Consider the following 15,255-nt stretch of genomic DNA (forward strand, 5'->3'; position numbering starts at 1 on the left):
GGTTGGCATCAGGATACCCGCTGCCTTCCGCCGGGGACCCCTGCGTTGTCATGCAACGGTCAGCCAGTGTAATACCCTAGCAAAATGTGGGGAAGCCATGCAATATTCTTCAAGGAATAAGGAGACCGCCACTGTCGAAGGTGGCTTTTCATTGCCCGGGGCAGCTGGTAATTCTTAACATTTACTATCGACAGTCACTCCTGCCTTCCCTAAATTCCGGATACACTCGAGTATGGCACAATTTCGGAATTCGGTATACAAGTCTAGGTTATTTAGAGTCTACCACATGTCCAATCTCAATGGTCTTGTCAGAAAGCCCCGCAAACGATCGACACGACAAGCCAAGCCCCCCTGGGTCACCCTTCATACCATCTTCACCCCCGAATGCTTCAGGCTCGAGTTCGGGCCCAATCAGTAATATTTGTACCCGCCCATCAAGCGTTGGGCTTTAGTGAGTCCACTTGGAGTTAGGATCAGTCAATTTCGTTTCGTACTTGTCTTGGAGTTGATCAAGTTTACATGCGACGGTAGCCTCCTTAGGGCTATCGGTAGATGCGCCGATCATGAATTGTGTGCAATAGAGCTTAATAATTGCAAATATGTAGCCGCATTCTAGAAGGAAATAAGTTTAGTTGTGTTTTCTTCAGTAGAAATTGCTGCCAGCACTCTACAATCCACCAAAACCTATCCATGCCGATCAGCAAACCTCGCTCATCAACACCAGTGTACCTGTTTCGAATTAAGATATGGCTAGGTACAATCATTGGGAAAATGTGTTCTGGGCGCCTGTGAGCTGCGCTCTCATTGAAGGATATTTAGTCTGTTTTGCCCCGAGTCTCTGGCCGAATATTACCGGGGAGGGGCAACGTCGCCGATCTGAAACGCTCTATACCCGAACGGTCGTACAGATGCTTCAGAAAGACTCACCAGCCTGGATCTAGCTATGTTCGCAATGATCTGTCCCACTGGTCCAGCCACGTTCTGGGAAGGGCTTCTAGTTGCACTCTTGGTTGGTTTAGCCCCCCACTGGCGTCTCATGACCCTGGTACATACTCCGCAAAGATTGTTTGTGGCTCCAGATGAGACGCCAGGCCGGAGAACTCTATCATTTAGCAGCCATAGGCAATGGAATGCCCTGGCGCTTTGACATTCAGTAGTAAAAAAAAGGAAGACCAAGAACAATGTTACCCCAGACAAACGTGGTTCGGGGATTGCTCCGTGGGTTTAGATATTGAAACTGCTAGTGCATGACTAAACGCTTCACTTCATCTCCAGTCCAGATCTGGTCTTGACAACGCTTTGGTTGAAGATCTTTCCCATCCTGACCTGGGCGACTGATCCACTCTCAAATCAATGCATTACACCGGTCATCACCCAATCTGGAATCCCCCGTTGCTTAGATGAAGGGTCCTGTCCTGCCAGATTGGGGACGGTCTCGCGGTCCGTCGCACCGTCAGGATGCGGCGGAAGAACTTGTTTGAGCCGTGCATGGCAAGGGAGAGGTGGATATCGGTTCGGCGGAGAATGGTATAAAGATGGCATGGGAGTGCCCCGGTTGCTTCTTTTTGTTCATCAGCTGCAGGACAGACGACCGACAACTACATTCATTCCCTTCCTTTCACCAAAGATGCAGCAACGCGCACTCCTTCTCTCTGCCCTTGTGGCAGTGGCTCGCGCCCAGCAGGCTGGCACGCAGACCTCAGAGAACAAGCCCTCTCTGACTTGGCAAAAGTGCACGGCCAGTGGCTGCACTGATCAATCCGGATCCGTCGGTATTGATGCCAACTGGCGTTGGGTTCACTCGACCGACGGAACCACCAACTGCTACACCGGCAACGAGGTGAGTTGAATCTTGCCCGCGCAGGGAAATCAAAGGTCAGAAGCTGACATTCAATTTCTCCTATAGTGGGATGCGGATCTCTGCCCCGACGACGAGACCTGTGCCACGAACTGTGCCCTGGATGGCGCAGACTACTCTGGCACCTATGGTGTGGAGGCTGACGGCGACTCTCTGTCGCTGACTTTCAAGACCGGCTCCAACGTCGGTTCTCGTCTGTTCCTGATGGAGGACGACAGCACCTACCAGATGTTCAAGCTGCTCAACCAGGAGTTCACCTTTGATGTTGATGTTTCCGCTCTTCCCTGCGGCCTCAATGGCGCTCTGTACTTCGTTTCCATGGATGCCGACGGTGGCTTGTCCAAGTACGAGAACAACAAGGCCGGTGCCAAGTACGGAACTGGCTACTGTGACTCGCAGTGCCCCCGTGACCTGAAGTTCATCAACGGACAGGTTAGTTCCATATAGACCAAGGATCATAGCTCGGTCATCATACTGATTAACTGAATAGGGTAACGTCGACGGCTGGGAGCCCTCCGACAACGATGCCAACGCCGGTGTTGGTGGGCACGGCTCTTGCTGCGCGGAGATGGATATCTGGGAGGCCAACAAGATCTCCACCGCCGTGACCCCCCCACCCTTGCAAGGAGGCTGGACAAACCATGTGCGACGGCGACAGCTGCGGTGGCACCTACTCGTCCACCCGCTACGCCGGTACCTGTGACCCTGACGGATGTGACTTCAACCCTTACCGCATGGGTAACGAGAGCTTCTACGGCCCCGGCAAGATTGTCGACACCAGCTCCAAGATGACCGTTGTCACTCAGTTCATCACTAGCGACAACACCGCCACCGGCACCCTCAGCGAGATCAAGCGTATCTATGTTCAGGACGGCAAGGTCATTGCCAACTCGGCTTCCGATGTTAGTGGTGTCAGTGGTAACTCAATCACCTCGGACTTCTGCACTGCGCAGAAGAAGGCCTTTGGTGATGAGGATGTTTTCGCTAAGTACAACGGCATGTCTGGTATGGGTGAGGGACTGGAGCAGGGTATGGTTCTCGTCATGAGTTTGTGGGATGACCACAACTCCAACATGCTCTGGTTGGACAGCACCTACCCCACCGATGCCACTGCCTCTGACCCTGGTGTTGCTCGTGGTACTTGCGGTGCTGACTCTGGCAAGCCTACCGACGTCGAGTCTGCCTCGGCTGATGCCAAGGTGGTGTTCTCGAACATCAAGGTTGGCGCCATTGGTTCCACCTACTCTTCTTAAGAGAGAGGTACTGGGATAGAGGAATTGGAGAGCTGGGAAGCTGAGGGACTGTGATTGATCTTGATAGATCTAATCGGGTTGCTAAGTCTATGCGGGGGCTGCTGAGTGTGGTTGTATGTATTCCTTCACTTCTTTAGAAAGAATGACTCCTTTGGGGGGTCTTCATATATTGCCCATTTGTATTTTCACTCGAATGCCTTTATTGTTGTCGTTGAGAGAAGAGAAGAGCAGAGTAGAAGAGTAGAAGAGTAGAAAAGTAGAAGGATAGAAGAGTAGTTGTTCTGTTGTAGAAAGTGCAAGTAGAAGCGGAAGATCTCTTCGGCCCGAAGAAAAAAAAAGGGAAGCTCCGAAGCTTGCGACGATCTTCAAAAGTTCAACGTTCAAAGTTCAAACTCTCCCAGCACATATTTCAACCATGTTTGAATCAATCTGTTCGCTTCCACTCTCGTCAGACCTGTTCTCTCAGGCTATTCACCCCCGAGAACCCGTGGTCGCCGTTGGTTTGGCCGCCGGCCATGTTCAGACCTTCCGCTTGCCATCGGAGGAGGAGGACGAGGATCATGCAGGCTCGTGCTGCTCGTCGCACAATGGAAGAGGACACATTGACACAATGTGGAAAACGAGGCGACACAAGGGCAGCTGTCGGTGCTTGGGATATGGAGTTGACGGCGAGACTTTGTACTCCGCCGGTACCGATGGTCTAGTTAAAGCTGCCAATTCCGAGACTGGCAAAGTGACCAACAAGATCGCAATTCCTTTGGAAAAGAACGGGTATGAAGATACTGTGCCCCTTTGTACGCAATTGAATCATTTTCATCTAACAATTCTGGCATTTTCAGCTCCATCGATGCGCCGACCGTGATCCACGCTCTCTCCCCCCCAGACTCTTCTACTTGCTACCGACTCGAGCGCTCTACACCTCTACGACCTGCGCATCCCCTACTCCAAGGTCTCTGTTAAACCCGAACAGTCCCACCACCCTCACGACGATTATATCGCTTCTCTCACTCCTCTCCCGGCCTCCGATACCAGTACCTCGGGATTCAGCAAGCAATGGGTCACCACTGGCGGCACTACTCTCGCCGTGACGGATCTGCGGAGAGGTGTCCTGATGCGCAGTGAAGACCAAGAGGAGGAACTTATCAGTTCGACTTATATCGGTGGTCTTCCCACCAGCGGGACCAGCCGCGGCGAGAAGGTCGCAGTAGGAGGTGCCGGTGGTGTCTTGACTCTTTGGGAGAAGGGCGCTTGGGATGACCAGGATGAGCGAATCTACGTGTCTCGCGACGCGGAGGGTGGCGAGTCTATCGAGACCATGGCGGTCGTGCCGGATGAGCTGGGCCACGGCAAGATGATCGCTGCCGGTCTTGGGAACGGTCTGATCAAGTTTGTGCGCATTGGTGCCAACAAGGTTGTGTCAGAAGCCATTCACGATGAGACCGAGGGTGTTGTTGGTCTTGGATTCGATGTTGAGGGTCGCATGGTCTCTGGTGGTGGACAGATCGTCAAGGTCTGGCACGAGGCTATGGAGATTGAGGCTGGCGATGATGAAATGGCTGGCGGCAAACACTTCCTCGGTGATAGCGATGACAGCGATGACTCTGATGATGATAAGCAAGAACAACAGAATGCGGATCGCAAGAAGCGCAAGAAGACCAAGGGCAAGGACCGTAGTGGTGGACAGCACGTCATGGGATTCGCCGATATGGACTGATGCTGCATGACTTTCAAGTTCAAGTTATTTTGATACCCTGGAGAACCCGAAAAATGTACATTATTAGCCGAGAGTATTTTGATTAAGATCGGACTCGGAAATACTAGTAACCTTGGAAGTTAGGAGAATTCACATCCGACTGGCAAAATTATATCCGAAACTGCTGAGAGTGAGCTTATTCATGCTGACCTCAGCGGGGGATTTCCGCCCTTCTTCATTCTTCTTCACCTACAACAAACCACAGAACTGCATGGAAACAAGCGTATAATTGCCCAGGTGAAGAAGGAATGGAAATACAATTTCTTCTCGGGATATGCATTCAAATGAGACCACCATCTCCATACTGAAAGACCATCGGAAGGCTGCGCTGTGAGAACTGCCGACTCGACCCCACGGCCCCACGGCCAACTATGACGCTGGGCGAATCCGGTGGGGTGTGGGGGGGAAGGCTTGAATATAAGATCCGACGAATCGCCCTGGAATTTCCATTGGTCTGCAAGTGACTATTGGAAACATCAAAATGGACGCCTTCGAGTACAACCCCAATCCCGGCCGCGTCGTCTTCGGCAGTGGCACTCTACAGAAACTGCCTGATGAGATTGCCCGTTTACAAGTAAAGGCGCCATTGGTGCTGTCCACGCCGCAGCAGATCGGTCAGGCTGAGACCGTCAAGGAGGTCCTCAAGGGCCAGGTCGCTGGTATCTTCAGCGAGGCGACCATGCATACTCCGACTCATATTACCGACAAGGCTCTCGATTATGCCAAGGCCCAGGGTGCCGACTCGGTTATTTCCATTGGCGGTGGTAGCACCATCGGATTGGGTAAGGCAATTAGTATTCGCACTGGTCTGCCGCATATCTGTATTCCAACAACGTATGCCGGAAGCGAAATGACACCTATTCTGGGTGAAACGGCCGATGGCCTCAAGAAGACTCGATCTGATCCTAAGATCCTGCCCGGCACGGTCATTTACGATGTCGACTTGACTATGACTTTACCCGCGGCGATGAGTGCTACTAGTGGTGTCAATGCCATTGCTCATGCGGGTGAGTATTTGATTTCTTCCTCAGGATAGGACGGAGCCAGATCGCTAACATTTACTTAGTCGAGGCTCTTTACGCCCGCAACACAAACCCCATCATCAACATGATGGCCATCGAAGGCACACGTGCCCTCGCATCTGCCCTCCCTGAGATCGTCGAGGATCCCTCCTCGCAATCAGCCCGTTCTCGTGCTCTGTACGGTGCATGGCTCTGTGGAACATGCCTCGGTAGCGTCGGCATGTCTATCCACCACAAGCTGTGTCACACTTTGGGCGGTAGTTTCAATCTTCCTCACGCAGAGACTCACACCGCCGTCCTGCCACATGCTATTTCTTACAATGCTCCCAATATCCCCGAGGCTGTGGAGCTGCTTGCCGATGCGCTGCCGGACAGCAACGGTGATGCTATCCATGGCTTGAATGTTCTGTTGACCAAGCTTAAGGTTAAGCGTGGCCTAAAGGACTTTGGTATGAAAGAGGAGGATGTGGATAAGGCAGCTGATATTGCGGTCTCGAATCCGTATTGGAATCCTCGGGCTATTGAGCGGGAGCCGATTCGTGAGCTTATTCGCCGTGTTTGGGCGGGTGAGCCGGCGCGCGCCGATTTATAAGGAGTGTGGTGAACTTCGTATTAGCACTTTGAAACTATCAAACTACTTTGATTTACTACTTAGCGTCAGATCAAAGAAATATCTTCTTTGCTAAACAATTTGACAAGCCTAGAGGTGCATGTTGTAGTAATAAAGTGGTCAGGGCCAAGTAACTGACCACACAGTCTCATACATTCCCCTACCAACTGTTTGCTAGATTCTACCTGGCCCATTGAAATTAGGTTATATGAATCACGATCAAACAGGACTTTCAGCCCCCAGCCTCAACCCCGCATCAGGTGACCCCTGGGCGCTAAATCATACATGGCAAACATTATTAGGTATTACTGGCGCTGAATTTTAGGCATAACTATGATAATACAAATGGTGTTGCAAAAGTTTGAAACCCAATATTGCCCACCATGATTGGCCGCCTTCTAATGGGAAACTAGAGTAGTAGCTACCTGAGATGGAATAGATCGGCCAATCTATTCCATCTCAGGTAGCTACTAGTCCGCGATAGAGGGCGGAGACAAGAACGGTCAACATGGGGTTTCAAACTTTTGCAACGCCACTGTAGAAAGCTACCAAATACTATTAAAATAAAAGGGTTAATAGGTGTAGTTGTCACTTTGTCATAGCTCTCAGAGTATATCTGAGGATACATGTATATATCCAGTCTTTATACCAAGAAAACCTACAAAAGATCAGTAGAATAGAGCCATTTATAGAATAAATACTGGATCCACCACCATATACTGTAATACTCAGTAAAATAGAACAGAAGACTGACAAAATATTGGATTTGTATTTATATTATCAGAGACTGCAATACAAGATGGATTGAACAGATATAGAGAAAGATAGATCGTTTGCCGCAGCTCACGTTACAGAATCCATATTACCACGCTCTTCCCAATCAAATGCGGTGCGACCAACAAGACCAACAAAATTCTTTCTAGAGAAGTTGAGGCTTATTCCACCTCTTCCTCCTTGCTAGCGCCGAGCCAAATTCGCGCATGATTATCCGTGTCCTTTTCGTATTCGAGGCTCAATGTAGACAGGTGACTGAGGATAGTTCCAATGGCGATGTCGCCTTTGCTCTTCTTGGTGCGACCCAAGTCATCGAGCCATTTCCATTTGTTCAAGATGAAATAGACGAGGGCAATCACCACAGTCACGCCAATGCTGTACCCCCAACAACGGACGACATCGACAACGTTGGTCCAACCATTGGTGGTCTCCTTCAGTATATATTGATCAAAGGGATCGGTTATCATATCCCCATTCGAGAAAAAACCAAACAAACAGAAGCAGGTTGCGAGCGCATCCACGCCGAGGATGGCAGTGATCAGTGGCAGGGAGGGCCAAGTGCTGCCTCCACGTGTCACAAAGATGAGCCAGTTCTCCGTCAATGCGACCTCCAAGAACAAAATCTCTTGGATTGAGCCCCAATTCTGGAAGAACCCACCGTTTGGCAGGAACATCGTGCCGCGGATCACCCACGTCCCGAGTGCTAAGAGGACCCCGAGAATGACAGAGATAACCCAGATCTTCGGCAATTGCCACTGGACAGGTCGGCGTTCGAAGGATGCATTATCGTAGGCCACCGCGACTGTCGCAAGGTCTGCAAACAGTGCGATGAACACGACCAAATCAGTACGGATGCTTTCCTTGATAATGATCATGCTAGTAACTAGATAGACTTCGAGGTGAAAGCAGAGCGCAATACGATATTGAATATATGCTTTCATGCGTTGGAAAATTTGACGTGCCATCTAGCAGCAAGAGTCAGTGATCAATATGCAGAAATCGATTAGGTGAGCAGATCGAACCTTGATAGAATCGATAATAGTTGAAAGGCCTGGCTCGAGGAAAACGATATCCGCAGCAGACTGAGCTGCCTCCGACGCGCCTTCCACCGCAATACCACAGTCAGCTTTCTTCAGCGATGGGGCGTCGTTGACACCGTCACCCGTCATGGCTGTAAGATGACCAATCTCTTGTAGCATCTCAACCACTTGGTATTTGTGCTCTGGGAAAACTTCGGCGAATCCGTCTGCCTTCTCACATAATTCACTAGCCATTGCACCGCTAATACCACCACCAATAAGTCTTTCAGAGTTATAGACTTTCGTTCCCAATGCAAGCATTTTGCAAGTCTCCTTAGCGATGGCAATTGCATCTCCAGTCAGCATCTTAACTGCGATACCAAGGTTCTGCGATTCCAAAATCGTTTGAGCGGTGTCATCCCGGGGCGGATCGAACATCGGCAGCATTCCCAACAAGGTCCACGGTTCGTCACCCTTCTGGACGGCGACACCAAGCGATCGGAAGCCACGGCGAGCAAACTCCGTCGCCTGCTGTCGATATAGCGTGGCTATCGATTCCTCACAGTTCACCAACTGAAGCACTGCCTTTGGTGCTCCCTTCGTGCAGGTATACTTCTCGCCATTTAGCGTCACAACCGACACAATTCGCTTCGACACTGGATCAAATGGGATAAAGCTTTCCGTTTTCCACGGTTGCCGCAAGATATCCTTCGCTTTCGGATATTGGTTTGCTGCCAAGATGGTAACCTTATCGATCGGATCCAAAGAACGAACATTGTGAGAAGAGGCTAGAATTGCAACCGCAAACAACCAGTTGATATCAACGCCCTCGGCGACGTATGGCTCCTGGATACTGAGCTTGTTGGCAGTCAATGTTCCTGTTTTGTCGGAACAGAGGATGTCCACACCCTAGTCTGGGTCAGTGATGGGGCTGAAAATGGGTCGTGACTTGTTAGAGAAAGTCAAGCTAGGATACTTACAGCTAAAGACTCGATTGCGGTAAGCTTCTGGACGATCGCCTTCTTCTTAGCCAAAATAGCCGCACCGACGGCAAGGGTGGTGGTCGTGACAACAGGCAGCCCGACGGGCACGCCAATGATCAACAAAGAAAGGGTAAAATGCAGGAGGGTTTGTTGGGCGGGAGCAGCAATGGGAAGGTTACGGAAGAAGCCTCCAATCCACATGATCAAGATCCATGCCATGACAAGCACCAGCAGGGACGTACCAATCCCGTCCATGACTATCTGGAAGTGTCCTTTCCCGACAGCGCCTAGTTGAACCATCGCCGCCGTGCGACCCACAAAGGTCTTGGTTCCAGTCGCTTGAACAATGGCATAGGCCTGGCCTCGTTTGCATCCGGTCGTATAAAACACGTCATCACCAGCATAGCGGTCCACGGCGAGAGACTCTCCAGTAATCGCGGAGTGATCGCACGCCAGAACGGGGAAGTCCCTGTGTTCGTCATCTACGTCCGATTCCGATTCCTCGCCCTCTTTCTTCTTCTTCTTCTTCTCCAGCTTGCCTTCTTGCCGCATTTGCTGATAATTCTGCCAGCCTGTCTCTTTTTCTTGGTAGTCACAGACCACTTTGGCATCGGCAGGGACCGATGTCGCCTCTTCGATGATTATCTGAACATGACAAGATATGTTACTAGAGGTAAATGGTGAAGAAGACAGGTATCTCATCTTACCACGTCGCCGGGGACCAGTTCGCGGGCCAAGATATCGATTTCTGTCCCATTGCGAACAACTGTGCTACGCATTGCAATATCGGCCTTCAGGCTGGCTACCACGTCCTCGGCCTGCTTTTCTTGGTACCAGCCGACTGCAGCGTTCAGACAGAGAATGCCGATGATAACACCAAAGTCAATCCATTCGGCCAAACCGGCGGCGAGCAAAGCCGCGATCTCCATGACTGTTGAGTTCCAGTTAGTGTGTCACTGTCCGCATTCGATCGGCACGGATGCGATAGTCTCTCACCATATAGAATTGGGCCTTGAAAGTACCCTAAGATTTTGCGGAATTGATTGACTTTTTCTGCCGTCAATTCATTGTATCCAGTCACCTTCCGTCTCTCTGCGACATCCGAGTCCGATAGACCGTGATTGATGTCGGTGAACTTCCAGTCATCGGGGAACTCCTGTCCGACGCCAATGTACTTCCAAAGGAATCTTCTTTTCCGCCATGGCGCAAACCACACGCGACTCTCGCGAATTTCGCCTTCATCTCCGTGGTCTCTTTTCGTATCTCGGTAGGTTGACATCCATCGCACCAGGCGCGTGTATTCATCGATCTTTGCATCCTCCTTGTAGGAAATAGAAGATAATCGGCGCGCCCCAGCGCCATTTTTGACGTCGCGGTTGGGGTTGTATATGGACGACATTCTCCAAAACAGGCCTCGTGAGCGCACGAGAACAACGGGGATAGGGGAAGAGGGGAGGGGGTTGGATTTGGCATTCGCTACGATGATCGTCTCAGGAAGAGATCATCACTTACGAATCAAAACGACAGAGGTTGGACTATATGAGGAAGATGCTTGACGTAGAAATGACCCGACTGACCTGGAAGCACGAGCTTTTTCGAATTAAAAAAAGGTTTCGTCTTGATATCATCGATCTTTTGCTCGTGCCGGTTCAGAGAGATGAGGATGACGCCGAGAATGGAGGTTTGAAGCTCGCTTGATGTCCGGCTTACCCTAATCCGTCTTGTAGTCGATCGAAGCTAAAGCTACAGCTCGGTTCCGCAGCATCCAGGCGTGGGTGGCGATCCGGCGACATCCGTTAGATCTAAGCTCAGTACCAGGATTGTCATTAATGGAGTCGCAAGCCGGAAATTCTAGCCCTTCTTTGTCACGGAAGTCAGAGGACCGGAAAAGCTAGAGACAACTTCTCCCCCGCACCGAATTCTAGCCATCCAGAGTCTATGTTAACTATTGCTGGCTTCTTTGCCGTCTCTTCAACCCTAGATCTTCCCCCTCAAAACACTTCATTCGAGCACTCTCCCAGACTGCTCAACACCTCTGATCATCGCAACCACCCCTTCTCCATGTAAGTCATACTAGATCACGATCACGTCTTACAACCATGGCATACCTTTGGATTTCTGACTTGCCGAAGCTAGATTTAGCTCACGTCTGTTCATTACTCCCGAGAACTGCAGCATCCGATGGCTGTGATTCAACCTTTTCCCGCAAGGGGTGTCCAAGTCCGCGATGAGTTCGTCAAGCGCAATTGGGCCTCGCGAGAACCGGGGCCTATTCTCGTGTTTTGCATTGTCTTTATCGTGGGTGTTTTAATTCTTGCCCTTATTATACAAAAATCCGTGAAGGATCGGCGGGAAGAGCGCGCGAAATGGGAGATTACAGAGATTAAGGATTGAGAGAGGCGTTTGGCCGAGTAAATTTACGTACCTAGTTGTATCTCATTCTCCATGCTTTAGCTTGCGCTGTGCCTAATATCAAACAAATCTTCTGATTTTGAAATTCAAATGATTCTGTCAATCTAGTAAGTCGGTCCACCATGAATTTAGTGAGTCTAGCGGAGCATGCCATGTCGATTCTTCCATGCGGTGAATATTGCCCCACACATCCAAAGATCCGAAGTAGCCGAGCTGGTGGAGAACCCCCATTGTTCCCCAGCCAGTGCGGAGACAGAACCTAAAAATAAGCTATATGTATATTGTCACTCGTCCAGATGATCTCAAGAGGAAAATTTCCCGTTTTTTCCCGCCCTTTCTTAGGGCCAGGTCTGGGCTTGATCTGACTGACGACACACCACGGAACATGCTCGGCTCCTTTGTCCCAGATGATTGACTTTGCACCATTTTCCGTTTTGAACATGATAGATCATATCTTGGATAGGGTGCTGAGGCTGCTGGTACAGTGGTACCAAGCATGATGACACTATGATCTTGCCGAGATGACCCTCTCACGACTCAAATGAAGTGTGGCGCTTCCTCCATTGAGGACAACTGCACTTTTGCACTGATCTAGACCCGTTCGACCGGGACACTTCAAATTAAGCTTCTCCATTCCATGGCAACCTTCTACATTCCCCGCATGTTCACTCTCAGATGATACAGCGGTCAAAAGTGTCCAGTTCGATGATGTGCTTGTTCAGAAACACGCAGGAGGGCTATTTGTCTCCTAATCTATCCGTGGCAGAATATTATTTCAGAAGGCTCGACGGCGATGGATTCGATCTGAACCGCCTCGATTCCGTTGAACAACAAGCAGCCCTCGACCATGTTGAAGCACACGCAAATCGCAAGCGCAACGTCGGAAGTATCTGTTGCCTTATTCCCGACAAGAAATCGTAACAAAAACGTTCGCAAGCCTCTCAAAGACCCCCTGCGCCCAATCGGCTTACGCTATGAATACATGGCAGAGCAGAAGACGCACCTCACCCTGTATCCAGTCGGCAGTGCCGTCTCCGAATGCGCCTATTCCATCCAAGATGAGGATGGCGCCGTTCTCTTCACCGTCAGCGGGCGAAGATGTAGCCCGCATTGCTGCCGGGAGGTGCGAGATCAATCAGGGCTACCCTTGTTCGAAATCCATCAACGATCGCGCTGGGTGCGCAATGCATGGTCCGTATCCCTTCCCGGTTGCCGGACGAACCCCATCGCCGTCGGTCGGCGCAGTCTCGGCGGAGATATGCATCTGGAGCTAGAGAACTTGTTAGAGGTAGATTGCAACGTGAAGGACCGCAATTTACCCATCGACCTCGAGAGTCATGGCCGGGTTCTAAAGATGTATGACGTGGTGGATGGAAACCGTAGAATACTGGAAATCAAAGAGAGTATTCGGTATAATAAGAAATTAGCGTTGCTGTCCATCTGCAAGGCGGGATATCGGCCTGCCATGGATATGGTGATTATGCCAGGCGTGGATATGGCCATGGTAAGTCTTTCTACTTAGCTGAATTGCATCAATATGGTCTGATCAAAAACATAGGCGGTAGCGATTGCGGTGGTTGTATCTGCATCGAGTTTTCCGGCCAACCGGAGTTGCTAGTGAGTTGACGATGTCTGATGGTGATGGATAGAGCAGGAGATCAGGTTATGACATGAACTGATGATTTTCCACAAATTTTATGGGTTTGCGGCGAAAGCAAGGCGTTCGGTGTTTGTGAAACCATTAAGTATGAAGAGCCATATTTACCACGTTTTGAGATTGCTCTATCGTCGATCCTCTACCCTCTAACTCTAACTCCTGGGGGAAATTGCAGTCTGGCGCACTGTAATTAGGGTTTAATTATTTATAACTAGGGGCTTAGGGAAACATAAGAGGGTGCCCTGGAATATTCTTTGCCGTGGACTGCAATTACGATCCCGAGTATTCTACTCGTTTAATTTTCAAGTTGAGCTCCAAGGTTCATCGAACGATTTCTGAGGTAGGTACAAGGGTTCAAAGGTAGAGAATTATTTTTGAGAGGCACGGTCGGCCGCGCCACCACCACCACCACCACCACCACTCGATCCATCACCTAGGTACCGCTTTGCGTGATTATACTTTTTAACTAGAGATATCATTCAGTAGTACTCACGATGACCAACTTGACAATTTAAGAATTTCCTATTCTATACGCAGAAATATTGACCAATTAATCACACGCACTTTTCACAAGACATTCACAAAATTTGAGTCTGGAAACACAATAGAATTAGGGGAAAATTGGGATATCGACAAGGAGTCAAATCTAAAACGTCATAAAATCCCTTTATTTTCCAGAAAACCAAGAACTGGTTGAGCTGACCAGGAGTGAAGGGAACATATCTGATATTTGGAGCGTCTGCAAGAGCAGCTACAGCCTTAGGAGCATCATAATGAGGCGTATCCCGACTCGTCTCAAATCTCGTCAGCTTACCCCAGACTTTCTCTTGCAAAAGAGGCATCAAAGGAATCAGAGGGGTATCTTTATTCTTAGGGTCATGGAGCCTCTTCACCCAGTCCCAGTATGGGATTCTCTGCACAGGATGCCCAGCATTATTGATGACCTCAACTGTCTTTTCCAATTTCACCGAATCAGAAGAATGCGGAGCCAAAAGGCTAAACGAGTTATCCAGGTTTTGGTTGTTGTTGGAAGCAATATGTAGCATGGCATCGCAGACATAGTCTGTCGTCACATATTCCATCCGTTGCCGAGGCAAGTGAGGAGAAACTCCCCGAGTTGAATCGACCCAACTATCAGACGAGCAAAGAAATCGTCTGTATTTCCAGCGCCCGTTTTGGAGTCACCAATGACAAAGCCGGGTCGATAGATCGCTGTCGGAACATCTCGATCACGAGCACGACGCACCATCGTTTCCGATGCCCACTTACTGGCTGCGTATCCGATGTCGTATGGAAGTCCTTTCAGGTTCGGCTCCAGGCTATCATCTTCGAAGCATCTGCCGGTGCCCAGAATCAAACCATTCGGACCCCATGCGTCAATACTGGAAGTGAAATGGAACGACTGTCGTCGGCCGGCAGTGGCGACTTGAAGTGCGTGCCTCGTGCTCAAGACGTTCGTTTCGAAATGAGCTTCGTAAGGCTCGCACAAATTTACTTTTCAAAATGAAGTCTTACTGTAGTATCAATTGAGGGCAAACAAAAAACGCCCTACCCTGAATACTAGTACTACGTGAGAAAAAAGATGAATAGACCGTCGAAGTGATGATAGTAGACCTAAGCAGCATAACTACCTCCCGGCTACTGAATATAATACCTTGGGTATACAGCTAAGATCCAACGCCCATCAGAAAAGATGTAAACGATATTTATTATTAGGAAGATATGAAATAAGTATCTTCTGCAATGCGAGATCGGCATTGTTCGTAGCTTATAATCTAGTTATAGATCATTGTCTATAGATCCAGGAATGTCTTGCCCCAAGCAACTTGCCATCTTCTCGCATATTAAACTTTAAAAAAGGATAATCCTGACCAAGTCTGAGCGGTGCTGTCGTATTTCTGATCAATTTAATTT

The 15,255-nt window shown here is 49.7% G+C and overlaps 7 protein-coding genes across 7 annotated transcripts; 5 read left to right on the forward strand and 2 right to left on the reverse strand.

Moving 5' to 3' along the window:
• Window positions 1-1,627: 1,627 nt before the first annotated feature.
• Window positions 1,628-3,111, forward strand: N7481_013233 (glycoside hydrolase family 7 protein; the record flags this gene model as incomplete). The annotated part of the gene is made up of 4 exons (XM_057272452.1): window positions 1,628-1,840; window positions 1,907-2,290; window positions 2,349-2,462; window positions 2,485-3,111. 4 exons carry the CDS (start codon window positions 1,628-1,630, stop codon window positions 3,109-3,111), a joined length of 1,338 nt encoding a protein of 445 aa, XP_057116640.1.
• A 415-nt stretch (window positions 3,112-3,526) lies between these two features.
• On the forward strand, window positions 3,527-4,825 carry N7481_013234 (WD repeat-containing protein jip5; the record flags this gene model as incomplete). Its single annotated transcript, XM_057272453.1, has 3 exons — window positions 3,527-3,882; window positions 3,951-3,969; window positions 3,995-4,825. The coding sequence occupies 3 exons, from the start codon at window positions 3,527-3,529 to the stop codon at window positions 4,823-4,825; spliced, it is 1,206 nt and encodes a 401-aa protein (XP_057116641.1).
• A 520-nt stretch (window positions 4,826-5,345) lies between these two features.
• Window positions 5,346-6,478, forward strand: N7481_013235 (maleylacetate reductase; the record flags this gene model as incomplete). Its single annotated transcript, XM_057272454.1, has 2 exons — window positions 5,346-5,871; window positions 5,931-6,478. The coding sequence occupies 2 exons, from the start codon at window positions 5,346-5,348 to the stop codon at window positions 6,476-6,478; spliced, it is 1,074 nt and encodes a 357-aa protein (XP_057116642.1).
• Window positions 6,479-7,431: 953 nt separating this feature from the next.
• N7481_013236 (uncharacterized protein) lies at window positions 7,432-10,671 on the reverse strand (the record flags this gene model as incomplete). The annotated part of the gene is made up of 5 exons (XM_057272455.1): window positions 7,432-8,235; window positions 8,293-9,198; window positions 9,270-9,917; window positions 9,980-10,203; window positions 10,269-10,671. The coding sequence occupies 5 exons, from the start codon at window positions 10,669-10,671 to the stop codon at window positions 7,432-7,434; spliced, it is 2,985 nt and encodes a 994-aa protein (XP_057116643.1).
• Window positions 10,672-11,453: 782 nt separating this feature from the next.
• N7481_013237 (uncharacterized protein) lies at window positions 11,454-11,666 on the forward strand (the record flags this gene model as incomplete). The annotated part of the gene is made up of 1 exon (XM_057272456.1): window positions 11,454-11,666. One exon carries the CDS (start codon window positions 11,454-11,456, stop codon window positions 11,664-11,666), a length of 213 nt encoding a protein of 70 aa, XP_057116644.1.
• An 865-nt stretch (window positions 11,667-12,531) lies between these two features.
• Window positions 12,532-13,302, forward strand: N7481_013238 (uncharacterized protein; the record flags this gene model as incomplete). The annotated part of the gene is made up of 2 exons (XM_057272457.1): window positions 12,532-13,188; window positions 13,243-13,302. The coding sequence occupies 2 exons, from the start codon at window positions 12,532-12,534 to the stop codon at window positions 13,300-13,302; spliced, it is 717 nt and encodes a 238-aa protein (XP_057116645.1).
• Window positions 13,303-13,709: 407 nt separating this feature from the next.
• Window positions 13,710-14,423, reverse strand: N7481_013239 (uncharacterized protein; the record flags this gene model as incomplete). Its single annotated transcript, XM_057272458.1, has 2 exons — window positions 13,710-13,807; window positions 14,045-14,423. 2 exons carry the CDS (start codon window positions 14,421-14,423, stop codon window positions 13,710-13,712), a joined length of 477 nt encoding a protein of 158 aa, XP_057116646.1.
• Between the last annotated feature and the right edge of the window lie 832 nt (window positions 14,424-15,255).

This window comes from Penicillium waksmanii (assembly GCF_028829765.1).
Source record: "Penicillium waksmanii strain IBT 27052 chromosome Unknown utg000010l:1.0-3698451.0:1.0-3701458.0, whole genome shotgun sequence".
NCBI lineage: Eukaryota > Fungi > Ascomycota > Eurotiomycetes > Eurotiales > Aspergillaceae > Penicillium > Penicillium waksmanii.